Consider the following 18,653-nt stretch of genomic DNA (forward strand, 5'->3'; position numbering starts at 1 on the left):
ATGGAGTAACAGGGATCAGATTGATGCTCACACCCACCAGAAAAACCAGACAATATATATGCAACGTTGGTTTAGAAGGCACTGAATATTGACCAATGAAGGAGAATGATTTTAGACAGATGGGAAACAAGTGAGGTAGCACTATGATTGCCTTAGATTCCTGCCTTGAGGGTTTTCAGGCTGCAGCATAGGGAGGGGGACAAACTGCAGCCCAATGCACTGAGTTGAGGAGACAGCACTGCGAGTTTGAGACCAAGGTAACAAGAGTTCACAGGACAGAATACCAGAGACAGGGAGCTGCAAAGGGAGAATCCCTTATCGGAGAGGGCCCTCTTCAGTATTCATCAGAACACTAGTCAGCATAGGTATGTGAGGAAACCACCTGTGGCCAAGAAAAGAACCATCAGGAAGGATTAAAGGAACAGGACCTAGTGCTCACATGAGTGGGAATAGTGTTCCTATTCCCACCAGCCATGGTACTAAGGAGAGTATCGTGGGGGCACTGGGGAGAGTTCAGAAAGGTCTTGCCTCAATAGTGGCCAATAATTAACCTTCGAATGGGCACTGCTCTGGACTTACCTAAAAGAATCTTATGAGCAAGACCCAAAAGAATCAAACTGTTTTCAAGTAACTTAACTGTACAAGAACAAAGTTCAAGAGGATTTACAGGATTAAAAATATTCAGTATCTAGCAAGGTAAAATTCAGAATGTCTGGCACCCAAAGATTATCAGGCCTGTAAGTGGCAGGCACCATGATCCAAATGAGGAAAATAACAAAAGCCAACTCACAACTGAAACAGATGTTAAAATGAGCAGATAAGGACATTAAAAGTTGTAATTGTATTTCATATGTAGAAAAAAATTAAGACTTTCACATATACAGTCAAATGATTTTGACAAAGGTGCCAAAGCCATTCAATGAGGAAAGGACAATGTTCTATAAATGGTATGGGGAAAACTGGGTACCTACATGCAAAACAGTAAAGTTGGACACTTACCTCACACCATATACAAAAAATAACTCAAAATATATCAAAGACTTAAATGTAAGACCTAAAAATCTGAAACTTTTAGAAGAAAATATAGGGGGAAATCTTCATGACATTGGATCTGGCAATGATTTCCTGGATATGATACCAAAAGCACAGGTAACAAGAGGAACAGAGAAAATCGACCTCATCAAAATTAAATTTTTGTGCATCAAAAGACACTGTCAACAGAATGAACAGGTGGTCTTGCTAGTGGGTTTCAGCCCCAGACAAGTTCACTACGGATTCAATGTGAGCAAAGAAATGATGGTAGAATGTTCTTGGGGTGAAAGGGTTATACCCAACTTTACTTCCATGGTGGCAGGTCAATCACTAAAATCCTGTTCACTTAGAGTGAGTCTGCATGCAGCATGCTGGTCTCTGCCTCTGGGCCTCTCTGCCCACACAGCTGTCCTCTGGGCCTCTCTGCCTGCACAGCTATCCTCTGGGCTTCTCTGCCCACACAGCCATCCCAGTTTCTGTCCTCAGCGCTGCCACCACTCCAGCCTCTGCTCTGCTTTTGCAGCCTTGCAGCCATACCACTGTGTTGCCCAGAGCACTGGGCAGGGCTCTTTATATAGAGTCAATAATGATGCATTGCCCACACATGTGTAGTGAGCTAGCCAACCAGGGCCAGGTGAGAATCCTGGCCACAGGAACCTTCATTTTATCCACAACAGGTAACCCACAGAACAGAGAAAATATTTTCCTAATTATATATCCGGTAGGGGATTAATATCCAGAACATATAAAGAACTACTAACACTCAGTAACAAAAAACAATTAAAAAATGGACAAAGACTTGAATAGACACTTCTCCAGAGAAGATACATAACTGGCCAATAAGCACATGAAAAGATGCTTAGTATCTCTAATCATTACGTAAATGCGAATTAAAAATGTGATACCACTTCACACCCATTAGGATGGATATTATGAAAAAAACAGAAAACAAGTATTGGCAAAGATGTGGAGAAATTGGAACTTTCATTCATTTTTGGTGGGAATGTAAAATGGTAGGGCCACTGTGGGAGAGTATAGTTCTTTCTCAATAAATTAAACATACAATTATCATGTGGTCCAGCAATTCCACTCTTATTCATAGACCTAAAAGAATTGAAAGCAGGGACTCAAACAGGTATTTTTGAGTCCAACAATGTTCATAACATTATCCACAATAGCCATAAGATGAAAATAATCCAAATGTCCACTGGTGGACAAATGGATAAGCAAAATAAGGCATATACATACAATAGAATATTATTGAGCCTTACCAAAAGTCACATTGTGATAACATGCTACAATGTGAACTATGAAGGCACTATGCTAAATAAAATAAGCCAAAAACAGAAGGACAAATATTGTATGATTCTACTAGAGGAGCCAAATTCATAGAGACAGAAGGTAAAATACTAGTTACTAGGGGCTTGGGTTCAAGAAATGAATGGGGAGTTTGTGTTTAACAGATATACAAGTTTCAGTTTGGGATGATGAAAACATTCAGAGATGGCTAGTGTGATGTGTGATGCTACACAATATTGTGAATGTACTTAATGACACTGCATTGTACATGTTAAAATAGTAAATTTTATGTTATGTATATTTTACACAAAAATTTAAGTAGAGATATGGAAGATATAAAATAGACCTAAATCAAATTTCTAGAGATGGAAAAGACAATGTTTGAGATGAAAACCACACTGGCTGGAATTACTGGTACAGTAGATATGGCAGAAATTTATTGAGTTTAAAGGCATAGTAATAGAAGTTATCCAAAATGAAACAAAAAAGAAAAGAGCATCAGCGGGCAGGGCAACTTCAAGCAGCTTAACATACAGGCAAATCAGGACTGCTGAAGAAAAGATGGACGATGGAAAAATACTGAAGGAACGATGGCCTAAACATTTCCAAACTATAAACACACAGTTCCAAGAAGCTCAGTGTATTATAAACACAAGAAATATAAAGAAAACTACGCCATGGCATCCATAATCAAATAGCTCAAAAACAGTGACACAGAAAAAGCAGTCAGAGAGAAAAGGCTTGTTACATAGAGGGAACAATGGTAAGGATATCAGATATGTTGTTAGAAGCAATGCAAACAATAAAAGACAGTGGAGCAACAGCTTTAATGTAGTAGGAAAGGAAAAGAAAGTACCTTGAACTTGTCAACCTAGAATTCTATCCCCAGCCAAAGTATCTTTCAATAAGAAAGGTAAAATTGAGATGTTACAGACATACAAAAGCTAAAGAATTCATCACCAGCAGATCTTCACTACAAGGAATGTTAAGGGCTGTTTTTCAGGCAGATAGAAAATGATACCAGAGGGAAATCTGGATTTATACAAAGGACTGAAGACCACTGGAAACTGTAATTACCTGAGTGCATATGCAAGATTCCTTATTATTTAAATTCTTTGAGGGCAATTGTTTAAATAAAAATAGCAATATATTGTGGGGCTCATAACATCTGTAAAATGGAATGACAACCATAATAATATACACATATTATATAATAATATGAAGTCTGGAAACGGATAAATGAAAGTATACTAATGGTAAGCTTCTTATACTATATGTGAGGTGGTAAATTATCACTTGAAGGGAAAAAAGTAAGTTAAAAAATATACTATAAATCCTGAAGTAATCATTAAAATAGCAAAACAAAAAGTTATAGCCAATAACCGAATGAAGATTAAAATGCAAAGCATACAGTAGTCTTATCCATGGGGAATACATTCCAAGACCCCAATGGATGCATGAAATTGTGGACAGTGAACCCTATTTATGTTTTGTCCCTATACATACATATCTATGATAAAGTTTAATTTATAAACTAGGCATAGTAAGAGATTAATAACAACTAATAGTAAAATAAAACAATTATAACAACATACTGTATTAAGAGTTATGTGAATGTAGTCTGGCAAAATATCTTACTGTCCTGCACTCACCCTTCTTGTGATGATGTGAGATGACAAAATACCTACATGATGAAATGAAGTGAATGATATAGGCATTGTGACATAGTGTTAGGGTAGTACTGACCTTCTGACAATATGTCAGGACGAGGATCACCTACTTCTGGACTGTGGTTGACCACAGGCAGTAAAAACCACAGAAAATGAAACCATAGATAAGGGGAAACTAATGTAGTGGATTTATCCAAAACGTAGCAGAAAAAGAGGAAGAAGAGAGGAACATATGGGACAAATTGGAAATAAATGGCAAGATTATAGACTTAAATCTAGCCAAATCAATAACCACATTAAATGTCAATGATCTAAACACTCAATTTAAAAGCAGAGATCATACAATTGGGTAGAAAAGCAAGACCAAACCATATGCTGCCTAGAAGAAATACACTTAAGAATGCAAATAGGCTAAAAGTAAAAGGATAGAAAAAGATGTACTATACTAACATTAGTCAAGGAATGTGGGACTGGCTATATTAATATCAAAGTAGATTTCAGAGTAAAGACTGTTACCAGGGATAAACCCATTCAAAGGACAACATGCAATGAACAGAATTTCAAAATACAAGGAGCAAAACCAGAAATGCAAGGAAAAGGGTACAAATCTACAATTATAGTCAGAGATTTCAACACCCCGCTCTCAATCACTGATAAAACAAGGAGGTAGAAAACCAACAATGTTTTGAACAACATTATCAACCAATTTGACCTGACAGTCATAGAACACTCTACCCAAGAACAGCAGAATACCACAGAATGGGTTGTCCGTGTACATGGAACATTTTCCAAGATAGATCATTATTTTGGGTCATAAAACAGGTGTCCATAAATTTAAAAAGATTCAAATAATACAAAGTCTCTGCCCATTATGGTCTCTGCCCACAATAGAATTAAATTAGAAATCAGTAACAGAAAGATCCTTGGAAAAAATCCCCCATGAATCAAAAATTCCACATAAAACCGTGTGCGCCTGCGGCAGTGGCGGTGGACCAGCTTGGGAGCCGACACGCCCCCAGCAGCTGCCCAGAATTTCCTCCCAGTGCGCAGCCACCCGGGTCAGACCCAAAGGCTGCCGCTGGCGCACAGTTGCCGGTGCAGGCAGAAGAAACTGGGGCAAGGCATGAAGGTGTGCCACTCTCGCAGGAGAGCACACCTGGCACGCCTGCCACTCCCTGCAAGGCTCTGGGATACCCTGACAGCGACCCCGCTGATGGCAGCTTAGAGGATTAATCCGGAGGCTGTTCCAGGAGTGTGACCAGTGAACAGGAAAGGACTTTGTTCTCCCAGCTGACACACATGCTACCTGCCTACAGCTCCCTCTATCGCCATGAAAGGGCAGAAGGATTTGGTCCAGTCCAGAATTACCCAGACAACCCCCGAGAGAGGGCCTAGGGAGATAGATTTAGCCAATCTTCCTGAAAAAGAATTAAAAAATAAAGGCCAAAACCATGCTGATGGGCCTGCAGAGAAATATGCAAGAGCTAAAGGAGCAAGTATGGAGGGAGAATACAGAAATAAAACAATCTCTGGAAGGACTTAAGAGCAGACTGGAAGAGGTGCAAGAGGCCGTTAATGGGATAGAAATCAGAGAACAGGAACGCAGAGAAGCTGAGGCAGAGAGAGATAAAAGGATCTCCAGGAATGAAAGAATATGGAGAGAACTGTGTGACCAATCCAAACAGAACAATATTTGCATTATAGTAGTACCAGAAGAAGAGAAAGAAAAAGGGATAGACAGTGTCTTTGAAGAAATAATTGCTGAAAACTTCCCCAAACTGGGGGAGGAAATAGTCTCTTACACCATGGAAGCCCACAGAACTCCCAACACAAGGGACCCAAGGAGGACAACACCAAGACATATAATAATTAAAATGGCAAAGATCAAAGACAAGGAAAGAGTATTAAAGGCAGTCAGAGAGAGAAAAAAAGTCACCTACAAAGGAAAACCCATCGGGCTATCATCAGACTTCTCAACGGAAACCTTACAAGACAGAAGAGAATGGCATGATATATTTAATGCAATGAAACAGAAGGGCCTAAGGCTAAATAGATGTTAACAGAGAAAATAAAATCACACCAAAGAAATCAGACCAACCAAATACTAAAGGCAAAAAATAAAATCAACTACCCACAAAAGCAGTCAAAGGAAACATAAGAGTACAGAATAAAACACCTAACATATAAAGAATGGAGGAGGAGGAATAAGAAGGGAGAGAAATGAGAGAAATAAAGAATCATCAGACTGTGTTTATTAATAGCTTAAAAAGAGAGTTAAGTTAGACAGCTAGATAGTAAAGAAGCTACCCTTGAATCTTTGGTAACCACGAATCTAAAGCCTGCAATGGCAATAAGTACATATCTTTCAATAATCACCCTAAATGTAAATGGACTGAATGCACCAATCAAAAGACACAGAGTAATAGAATGGATAAAAAAGCAAGACCCATCTGTATGCTGCTTACAAGAGACTCACCTCAAACCAAAAAACATACACAGACTAAAAGTCAAGGGATGGAAAAAGATATTTCATGCAAGCAATAGGGAGAAAAAGGCAAGTGTTGCAGTACTTGTATCAGACAAAACAGACTTCAAAACAAAGAAAGTAACAAGAGATAAAGAAGGACATTACATAATGATAAAGGGGTCAGTCCAATAAGAGGATATAACCATTATAAATATATATATGCACCCAATACAGGAGCACCAACATATGTGAAACAAATACTAACAGAATTAAAGGAGGAAATAGAATGCAATGCATTCATTCTAGGAGACTTCAACACACCACTTACTCCAAAGGACAGATCGGCCAGACAGAAAATAAGTAAGGACACAGAGGCACTGAACACACTAGAAAAGATGGACCTAACAGACATCTACAGAACTCTACACGCAAAAGCAGCAGGATACACATTCTTCTCAAGTGCACATGGAACATTCTCCAGAATAGACCACATACTGACTGGGCCACAAAAAGAGCCTCAGTAAATTTAAAAAGTTTGAAATTCTACCAACCAACTCCTCAGACAACAAAGGCATAAAACTAGAAATAAATTGTATAAAGAAAACAAAAAGGCTCACAAACACATGGAGGCTTAGCAACATACTTCTAATAATCAATGTATCAATGACAAAATTAAAACAGAGATCAAGCAATATATGGAGACAAATGACGACAGCATAAAGTCCCAACTTCTGTGGGACGCAGCAAAGGCAGTTCTAAGAGGAAAGTATATAGCAATCCAGGCCTATTTAAAGAAGGAAGAACAATCCCAAATGAATAGTTTAGTCACAATTATTGAAATTGGAAAAAGAAGAACAAATGAGGCCCAAAGTCAGCAGAAGGAGGGACATAATAAAAATCAGAGAAGAAATAAATAAAATTGAGAAGAATAAAACAAAAAATCTATGAAACCAAGAGCTGGTTCTTTGAAAAAATTAACAAAGTAGATAAGCCCCTAACCAGACTTATTAAGAGAAAAAGAGAATCTACACACATGAACAGAATCAGAAATGATAAAGGAAAAATCATGACAGACCCCACAGAAATACAAAAAATTACTAGAGAATACTATGAAAATCTATAGGCTAACAAGATAGAAAACTAGAAGAAACAGACAACTTCCTAGAAAAATACAACCTTCCAAGACTGACCAAGGAAGAAACAGAAAATCTAAACAGACCAATTACCAGCAAAGAAATTCAATCAGTAATCAAAAAACTATCCAAGAACAAAACCCTTGGGCCATATGGATTCACCGCTGAATTTTATCACACATATAGAGAAGACAAATACCCATTCTCCTTAAAGTTTTCCAAAAAATAGAAGAGGACAGACTACTCCCAAACTCATTCTATGAAGCCAACATCACCCTAATACCAAAACCAGGCAAAGACCCCACCAAAAAAAAAATTACAGACCAATATCCCTGATGAACATAGATGCAAAAATGCTCAACAAAATATTAGCAAACCAAATTCAAAAACACATCAAGAGGATCATACACCATGATCAAGTGGGATTCATCTCAGGGATGCAAGGATGGTACAACATTCAAAAATCCGTCAACATCAACATCAACCCGCCACATCAACAAAAAGGACAAAAACCACATGATCATTTCCATAGACGCTGAAAAAGCATTTGACAAAATTCAACATACATTCATGATAAAAACTCTCAACAGAATAGGTATACAGGGCAAGTACCTCAACATAATAAAGGCCATATACGATAAACCCACAGCCAACATCATACTTAACAGCGAGAAGCTAAAAGCTTTTCCTCTGCGATCGGGAACAAGACAGGGATGCCCACTCTCCCCACTGTTATTCAACATAGTACTGGAGGTCCTGCCCACAGCAATTAGACAAAACAAAGAAATACAAGGAATCCAGATTGGTAAAGAAGTCAAACTGTCACTATTTGCAGATGACATATTGTACATAAAAAACCCTAAAGACTCCATTCCAAAACTACTAGAGCTAATATCTGAATTCAGCAGTTACAGGACACAAAATTAATACACAGAAATCTGTAGCTTTCCTATACACTAACGATGAACTAACAGAAAGAGAAATCAGGAAAACAATTCCATTCACAATTTCATCAAAAAGAATAAAATACCTAGGAATAAACCTAACCAAGGAAGTGAAAGACCTATACCCTGAAAACTACAAGACACTCTTAAGAGAAATTAAAGAGGACACTAACAAATGGAAACTCATTCCATGCTCTTGGCTAGGAAGAATTAATATTGTCAAAATGGCCATCCTGCCTAAAGCAATCTACAGATTCAATGCAATACCTATCAAAATACCAACAGCATTCTTCAATGAACTGGAACAAATAGTTTTAAAATTCATATGGAACCACAAAAGACCCCAAATAGCCAAAGGAATCCTGAGAAAGAAGAATATAGCAGGGGGGATCTCACTTCCCAACTTCAAGCTCTACTACAAAGCCACAGTAAACAAGACAATTTGGTACTGGCACAAGAACAGACCCATAGACCAGTGGAACAGAATAGAGTCCAGATATTAACCCAAACATAGACGGTTAATTAATATATGATAAAGGAGCGATGGACATACAATGGGGAAATGACAGTCTCTTCAACAGAAGGTGCTGACAAAACTGGATAGATAGCTACATGTAAGAGAATGAAACTGGATCACTAATCCTGTACACAAAAGTAAATTCGACATGGATCAAAGACCTGAATGTAAGCCATGAAACCATAAAACTCTTAGAAAAAAACATAGGCAAAAATCTCTTGGACATAAACATGAGCAACTTCTTCATGAACATATCTCCCCAGGCAAGGGAAACAAAACCAAAAATGAACAAGTAGGACTACATCAAACTGAAAAGCTTCTGTACAGCAAAGGACACCACCAACAGAACAAAAAGGCATCCGCAGTATGGGAGAATATATTCATAAATGACAGATCTGATAAAGGGTTGACATCCAAAATATATAGAGTTCATGCACCTCAACAAACAAAAAGCAAATAATCCAATCAAAAAATGGGCATAGGAGCTGAACAGACAGTTCTCCAAAGAAGAAACTCAGATGGCCAACAGACACATGAAAAGATGCTCCACATCCCTAGTCATCAGAGAAATGCAAATTAAAACCACAATGAGATATCACCTCACACCAGTAAGGATTGCCACCATCCAAAAGACAAACAACAACAAATGGTGTTGAGGTTGTCGAGAAATGGGAACCCTCTTACACTGCTGGTGGGAAGGTAAATTAGTTCAACCATTGTGGAAAGCAGTGTGGAGATTCCTCAAAAAACTAAAAATAGAAATACCATTTGACCCGGGAATTCCACTCCTAGGAATTTACCCTAAGAATGCAGCAGCCTGGTTGGAAAAAGACATATGCACCCCTATGTTTATCACAGCACTATTTACAATAGCCAAGAAATGGAAGCAACCTAAGTGTCCATCAGTAGATGAATGGATAAAGAAGATGTGGTACATATACACAATGGAATACTATTCAGCCATAAGAAGAAAACAAATCCTACCATTTGCAACAACATGGATGGAGCTAGAGGGTATTATGCTCAGTGAAATTAGCCAGGTGGAGAAAGACAAGTTATCAAATGATTTCACTCATCTGTGGAGTATAAAAACAAAGAAAAAACTGAAGGAGCAAAACAGCAGCAGACTCACAGAACCCAAGAATGGACTAACAGTTACCAAAGGGAAAGGAACAGGGGAGGATGGGTGGGAAGGGAAGGATAAGGGAGGGGGGGTGGGGAAGAAAGGGGGCATTACAATTAGCATGCATAATGTGGGGGGCACACAGGGAGGACAGGTAGTGATTCTACAACATCTTACTATGCTGGACAGTGACTGCAATGGGGTATGTGGGGGGAACTTGGTGATGGGGGGAGTCTAGTAAACATAATGTTCGTCATGTAACTGTATGTTAATGATACCAAAAAAAAAAAAAAAAGAAATCCCACATGAACCAAAAAAGAATCAAACCGAATTTAGATAGTATCTCGAATTGAGTGATAATGAAAACATGACATACCAAAATTTCTGAGATGTTGCTGAAACAGTACTTAGGAAGAAATTTATAGCACTGGAAATCTATACTGGAGGGGGAAAAGGCCTCAAATAAATGACCTTAGCTTCCACCTTAAGAAACTAGAATAGGGCAAATTAAAGATGTCCATTCTTACCATTCAGGACTGTATACTAGAGGTTGTAGCCAGTGCAATATAGAAAATGAAGTAGAAGGCATTCAATTGCAAAGGGAGAAGTAAAACTGTCTTTATTCATGGAATCTACAAAAAGGGCTACTGCAACAAGTAAGTGAATAAAATGTAAGATCAATGTATAAAGCCTTTTATATTTCTATTACTAGCAAAGACAATTTACAAATTAAAAAATACCATTTATTATGGCATTAAAGACATGAACTACTTAGGAACAAATGTGACAAAAAGATATGAAAGACCTATACAGTGAAAACTATAAAATATGGCTGAGAGAAATTAAAGACCTAAATAAATGAAGAGACATAAATTGTTCATAGGTCAGAAAACATTATTGTCAATTCTTCTCAAGATGATCTACAAATTTTACAGAATCCCAGTTAATTTCATTTGGAAATCAAAGGGCTTAGAAACCTTTAGAAGGAACAAAATCAGTCCTAACAACAGACGTGTCTCTAAGAATTATTATAAAGCTACAGTAACAAAAAGTGTGGTATTAGCATATAGATGATTGGACTAGAATGGGAACTTCTCAAATAAACCCACATATACACAGGCAATGAATTTTTGTCAAAGGCACAATAGCAAAGGAGAAAAGATAGCATTTTTCAAAAATTGGTAAAAAAAAACCCACCAAAACTTCAATCCATACTTTGCACTGTATACTAAAATACGTGAAAGTGGATCAACCTACAACTATGAGCTTCGGAAAGAAAACATAGGAGAAAACTATTGTGACCCTAAGTTAGCCAAAGATGTCTTAAGATATGACATCAAAAACAAAATCCATACAGCAAATAGATAAATTGTGGACTTCTTCAAAATTAAAAATTTCTGCTCTTCAAAAGATACTGGTAAGAGAATGAAAACACAAGCCAGACGGGGAGGAACAATCTTTGCAAAGCTTATATCTAATGAAGGACTTGTATGTGGAACAAAGAGCTCTCAAAACTTTTGGGCAAAAGACTTGAACAGGTACTTCACCAAAGCTATATAGACAAATAAGCACATGAAAAGATGCTCAACATAATTTGTCACAAGGGATATGTAAATTAACATCATAATGAGGTATTATTATGCACCTGTTAGAATGGCTAAAATTAAAAGGATTAACCACAGCAAGTGTCAGCAACTGTAACTCTCATATACTGCTGATGGGAATGTGAAATGATACAACCACCTTGGAAAAGAACTTGGCGATTTGAAGATATACCTACCATATGATCCACCCATTTCAGTGCTTTACTTATTCACGACTTTATTTGTAATAGTCCAAGACTAGAAACAATCGAAATGTCTATCGATAGATGAGCAGATAAACAAATTATGGGATAGCCATACAATGCAATGCTACTCAGAAACAAAAGGGAATGAACTACACACAAAGTAAGGATAAATCTCAAAATTACGCTGAATGAAAAAAGACAAAAAAATAAAAGAATACTGTAAGATTCCACTGACACAAAGAGCCCTAGGAAATGTGAGCTAACTCATTCTGACAGAAAGGAGATCAGTGGTTTCTTGGGGATGATGTGAGGCTAGAAAGCAGGATTACAAAGGACGTAAGGACACATAGGTTGATGAATATATTCCCTATCTTGATTGCAGTAGTGATGGTTTCATGGTGCATATTTATGTCAAACTACCAAATTGTGTATTTGTGTCAATTATGTATAATTTTATGGATACACACATATGTACAATTCTTAAAAGACAGCAATAGTCGTGGTTGGAAGATCAGGATTTGGAGTCTGACTGCCTCTGTGGACGGTAAACCCAGCACTGACCTGCTATGGTATCCAGCCCCAGCAGGCTACCTCAACTACCTGGTGCACCTCAGTTACCTCCTCTGTAAAAAGGAGCTAACAACAAAACATGCCTCAGGGGATCACATGCGAGATTCAGTGGGCTAATACCCGGAGTGTCTGGCAGTGTCTGGGACACGGAGGTAGGTACACCAGGAATGTCAGCATCAGCACTTCTCATGCAGATGAGGAAACCAAGGCTTGCAATCAGAGGGGTGGGGTATAGCTGCCAGTTGTTGTTCTTTGCTCTGCATACCTTACTGTGGGAAATTGTTATTTCTTCATCACTCATTCCAAGTGATTCTGGTGAGGCTAAAATTCACAGTATCCAATACCCTTACAGTATGCAGGCCATAATAGTGCTCTGTTCCCCTGGACATAGTGATTGGTCAAAGATGGGCAAACAATAATCTAAGGTGGGTCCATCAGAGACCTTTCCTGAGATTTATCTATATTGAACATACTGACCTCTTTTTCCACTGGGCTTTCCAAACTGGCTAGCGTAAGCCCAGAGTGACCTGTGCCATGCCTTCCCCACCTCCCCCACAAGGGAGACTGAAGACAATGCGACAGAATAGGCCAGCAGCACAGTGGAGAAAGAGAATCTCAAGGCTATCCTTTGAGCCCCTGGATTTATCCAGACCTGAAGCCAAACCATTCCTTTCCTTGATGATTTACGAGCCAACCAATTTCCCTTGGGGATTAAGCCAGTTTGACTTATGTTTCTACTGTTTGCAATTGACAAAGAGGTGAAGTGAGTTGACAGTAAAATATCGGAGCCACTAATCTACAACCATGTCCTGCTGCTACCAAAGCTCATATTTGATTGCCATTTCCTACCTGTGAGACCAGAGGAGCAAATGCTTCCAATCCAGTATGGAGGGACTAGGTAGACAGGACAGGCTATGGACTTACACCAGATGAGAACAACCATGGCCTCACATGAGACTGAGCTTTGAGGGAAACCAGTTGTTTCATCTTAGGCCCCTAACTCTTACAAGAGATTCAAAAGACATGACAACAGGACAATGGTATATTTTATTTACAATTGGACAAAAAAAAGGCATACAGGCATTTTTTAATTAAAAATAATAATGATGATGATTAAAAAAGTCAGAAAAATTGATGATGTTTGAACCCTTTATGAGAAGTCCATTTCCCCACTCCCCCCAAAAAAGAGCATCTCTTGGGGAAAAAATCTGAGATTTGAATGAACAACAGACTCCATTATTATTCTGTACTGCTTGGGTTCCCTTTTCTCCAACCTGATTCTTGGTGGACACCACTTGGCACTATGGAGTCACTGTGACACAAGGTTGAGAAGTTCACTGGTTTGACTGCTGGAGCTCGTAGGGGCTGCTGGGAGAATTGGGGTGGGGAGGGTCTTTGGGGGGTTCCTAGTTTAACCAGCATCCCGAGGTTTGTCTTGTGGTGGGAGTCCCAAAGGGGCTGAGCAGGCGTGCTCAGATGTTACTTAAACCCTAATTCCAGGGTAGGCTTGGTCTCTTGCAACTTAAGAGCAAATGCTTGTGTGCATGCGTGGGGTGGGCAGAGGACTGGGAAGAGTGGATGCTGATGGAGGAGCCAGGCCTGCCATTTAGCTCCCTCCTATTAACTTAGGCTCCTCGCCTGCTCCTGGGAATTGGGAAAGGAGCGACAGAACTTACCTCCCCCTCCCACCTTCCTTCTCACCAGCACTCTTCTGCTTGTCCCCATAAGGAGGCAAGAACTTGGACAGGAGGTGGAGGTTGGGGAGTCGGGTCTGGCTCATAACTGTATGGGCACCGAGGCTGGGGGATGTCAGGGACAGAATGCTTCTTCACAGCCGCCTAAAGGGATCTGCAGTCTCCAGGCCTTGTTCTGCCCTGAAAGTCAGGGAGGAGAGGGCTCACCACCAGCACATTTTGCCAGGAGCAGCAATCCCCCGAGGAAAGGGCTGGGGAGCAATCCTGAGGGGTGAGGGCCCTCATCCCAGACACAGACATGTGGACGCTTGGGTTGGCTCTGGAAATACTTGGCCCCAGATCCAGGGTTTCTTGGCACAAAAAGAGTTCACTGCAAGTCTCTTCTCTGGTCCAGCAGACTCCCACTGCTCTGAACACGGAGGATTCCTGCTGTCCTGAAGCACTTGGCCCCCAGTACTTCCAGGGGATTTCCTTGTAGCAGCCAAGACTTGGGCTTGCTCCTGGTGACAAGGTGACCCAGAGGCCTGGCTCAAAGCCCTGCCTCCGGCAGCCGTGGGAAGAGGCTGGGGAGGAGAGAAGAGGGAGGGAAGGGGGCTGGTAGAGGCTGGTTGGCACTGAGGCTGCATGTCCGGGCTAGAGCTGTGCTTTGTCACGGCATCAGTGGTGAGGACAGGCTGGGAGGCTCGGAAGCCTCACTGAAGCCCCAGGAGGCTCGGCGTTTCCTCTTCCAGATAGTTGTGGGGTGGCCAACAGCCCTGAGGAACTGAGGTGGAGACGGTGACCAAAACCCAGTGTCTTGGTAGATGTATCCATCCTGGATCCATTTGTTAAAAAAAAATAAGGAAAAATACCCAAACCAAAAAAATAAACCTGAATAAACAGGTCTGAGAGTTCCTGCTGGAGAGAACTTTCTTAGCACTGGAGAAAAAACAACCCACAACACAACTCATCCCTCACAGAACGGGAGTAAGATGATGAAGAAAAATCCAAGATTTATCTACAGGCCCTCCCGCCCTCCACGCAGCCCCAGATCCAGGAACACTGTGCCGGGAGTTACATTCCAAATGAGCAGGAGTTATTTTATTTTGCGTGCCTGCAGTTCCCCACGCAAGGTGGCTTCCTGTCCGTGGACGGGGTGGGCCAGGCCATGGTCCACCCCCATCAGTCTATCTTCACTGCAGCGTAGATCTTGCGGACAAACATGTAGGCTGCATAGAAGCCGATGGTGCCCGTGAGGAGCCAGAAGGACAGGACCATGAGGGCGGTGTAGCCAAAGTAGAGGAGAGAGGGAATGAACTCGACAATGTCCAGCTGGGGCACAAGTCGGGGAGAGAAGAGAGGGGTGGACACTTAGTGCCAGCATACATGGCCAGTAGGGCCCCCCGACCATCTTACTGATCTGTGGCAAAGCTGAAGCCAGGCAAGGGGAGGGGGGCCTACTCCACGTGAGCAGTGAGGGGCAGGCGGGGCCCACAGCCACAGTGATCCTTCATCAGTACAAGGGCATGCACATCGCCTTGGAGGCTTGTACTACCATGGCAGGTTACTAATCCATTCTACAGATGGGGCACAGAGGGGTTAAACAATGCCCACAGTTACACAGCTAGACAGTAGGAGCTGGGAGCTCACTGGGAGACAGGGGTGTCCTCAGGGGCCAGGGCCAGAATGCTATAAGCAGGAATGGCCACAGCTGTGTCATTTCTTCAGCCTCTGTGGCCCCCAGAAGAGTACAGCCACATTCATGGATGGCTGTTAGCAGTAGCCAGGCGTGGGGGGAACAGAGGTGTTCAAGGTACCAGAGAGGCCCCATAGCCCGTCTCAGCCTACAGTCACTTCCTCCTGAGAATAGTTCTGTCAATTCTGCTAACATGTCACAGGGATTTTATCTCAGAGCATTCTGGACTCTTCTGTGGACTTTAGAGGCCTGAGCAGGGATGTGGTGGCAGTGGTTACTGGGCCAAGTGGAGCTAATCTGCAGCCTTGGTACTGAGACCTTCCCAGCACACTGGCGCCCGAGTGGGGCCTGTTCCAGGGCTCATGGGCAGACAAACAGTCACAAAATGCCAGGAGCCCAGAATAAAATAATAAGGGTACTGTTTGAAACCTTATCCTGAAGGCCAAATATCCTCAAACTGAGGGTGAAGGCCATATTTTCAGACTCAACCCATCTCTGCTTTTAGAAAGCTACAGTGGAGATGAGTGAGGGGGATGGGAGAGGGATGGTAGAGGGCAGGGCAGTGGTAAGTCCAGTGCTAAAACCAGGAAAGGGATGAGCAAAAAAGCAGCACTGGAGAGGCCCTTAGAGTTCAGATGGGTCACGGCCACTACCCTACAGACAAGGTTCTGGGGATGGAAGGTTTCTGAAACAGAGAAGACACTGGGGCAGACGGAGGAAGGACAGGAGGTCGTGCTATGACCCCAGAGGGTACTGTAGGAGGCTATGGCAGCTAAGTTTTGTTTCCCAACACTGTCTCCTGTCTTTCATCTTCCCAGTGTTTTGGGTACCTACTCCTTACTTTGTGATCCTGTTGGGACTGTCAGTTCTAATACAAAACTTAAGCTAGTCAGTTAGGGTATGCTATCCTGTTGGAATGGAGGAACACAGGGATGGCATATATCCCAGGCCAACGAGCATCGTCCCTGGGATTGATGATATGATGGTAGTGGTAAGATGTTCTTTTAGCTTTAGGGCTGCAAAGCTGGAAAAAGGAGACTCAAGGGCTGCCACTAGCCATCTTCTACTCTGTGCAGACTGAAGCCAAGAAACACACGTAGAGCTGTGGCATGGACACAGAGCCTCAGTCATCTGAGATGTTGGACCTAACTAAGTCTGAAGCTAAAACTACAAATTCTTAATCCTTCCAGTTATACTAACCAATACATTCTCTTATTTATTTAAACCAGGTGGAACTGGGTTTTTGGACACTTTACAATCAAAGTTCTGATTAATATGAGCTATAGAGGAGGGAAATTAGATTTGTTTTGGATGATTCCAGAAATAAGACTATGGGCTGAAGACAGAAGTCACAGGGAGGCAGATTTCAGTGTGAATCAAGGAAGACCTTGATAATGACAGGACCTATCCAAAGAGACTGGGAGTGTCAGAGGTAGTGTCTTTCGTCACTGGATAATCTAGAGCAGGGTCCAGCCAACTTTTTCTTAAAGGGCCAGATTATAGTTTAGGTTTTGCAAGTCATATGGCCTGTGTCAGAACTATTCAACTCTGCCACTGTAGTGTGAGAGCAGCCACAGATGACACTTACATGAGCATGGCTGTGTTCCCATAAAAGTTCATTACAGAAATAGGCCTGCTGGCCAACAGGCTATGGTTTGCTGAACTCTGAACTAGATGATCACTTGCTGAGATCTTGGGAGAAGAGCAGCATGGTCAGCCAACTAAAGCAGGGGTGGAGCACCAGACTACATGATCCCTGGAGTCCTTTTCAACCTGACATTTTTGAGAAAGGGCATTCCTCAACTAACTGACCTATAACTATAGTTTGGGAGTACATTTTGGTTGCAAGCAGAGGACTGCCTGCTTTGGGTTTTGGAGTCCCAAAGTCCAGCAGGTGAGACCAAGTCTCCATCGTTAGCCTTGGAGGTGAGAGGTCCGCCAGAACAACCCAGACTTCTCTCGGTGACCCATCTGGTTTGGTATCACACATGAATCTACCAAAACTGTTGTGGGGATGTTTGTATGTTTACTCATGCCACTCTCGGGGACAGTGGGCTCTGTGGGTGTATGAGTCCCTAAATTTGGGTGCTAAAAGCTATTTCAAATTTTACCTTTATTAACTCTTCTCATCTACTTTTATTCTTCCATGTTATTGTTCTTTTTTTCCTCTAGCTTCTTGAGATGAATACCGTACCATCAGTATCTCTTATTTCCTATTAAAAGCACTGTAAGGTGATTACTTTAAGTTTTGCTCTGGCTGCGTCTCATAGGTTTTGCAATATTCTGTCATTTATACTAATGGCTTTTGTCTCCCAAACATACAGAACACAGATTCTCTCTTTCCTAAAAAGATGCATGTTCTAGAACAGAAATGGTTCTAGAACGGCTTTGGTCCTCCCCATTCTTGGACAGACAGTACGATTCAGCATTTGAATTCAGAAAGATTCACCTTTCCCCGGGTACCCCTTCTCTCCACCATCTTGCCCTGACAGGGCTGAGTGGTTCCCTCAAGCAGGGCAGTACCTTGTTAACAAAATAAAAGATGGCATAGACCAGGACGTAGAATGCAGATCCCCCGGAGACCAGGAAATTCCTCCACCACCAGCGGTAGTCCTGAGGAGGAAACAGAAGGGTCACCACTGTCTCCCGGCAGAACCCCTTCACCAGGCTGCACAGTGAGTTGCCTGAGGGGCTAAAGACCCTGGTTAGAAACAGTAATATCTGGGCTGATAGGAACACT

At 41.4% G+C, this 18,653-nt stretch overlaps 1 protein-coding gene across 3 annotated transcripts in view; it reads right to left on the minus strand.

Moving 5' to 3' along the window:
- Nucleotides 1-13,572: 13,572 nt before the first annotated feature.
- The window catches only part of TM9SF4 (transmembrane 9 superfamily member 4), a 53,781-nt gene continuing 48,700 nt past the window's right edge, over nt 13,573-18,653 (minus strand). For all 3 annotated transcript variants that reach the window (XM_017660639.3, XM_037004625.2, XM_073236745.1), the window contains 2 exons: nt 18,437-18,526; nt 13,573-15,549 (listed from right to left, as the gene is read on the minus strand). In XM_017660639.3, the coding sequence (XP_017516128.1) occupies nt 15,400-15,549; nt 18,437-18,526 (240 nt within the window). In that variant the 3' untranslated portion in view covers nt 13,573-15,399. The remainder of the gene's footprint in view (nt 15,550-18,436; nt 18,527-18,653) is intronic.

This window comes from Manis javanica, chromosome 5, assembly GCF_040802235.1.
Source record: "Manis javanica isolate MJ-LG chromosome 5, MJ_LKY, whole genome shotgun sequence".
In the NCBI taxonomy this organism is placed as follows: Eukaryota; Metazoa; Chordata; class Mammalia; order Pholidota; family Manidae; genus Manis; species Manis javanica.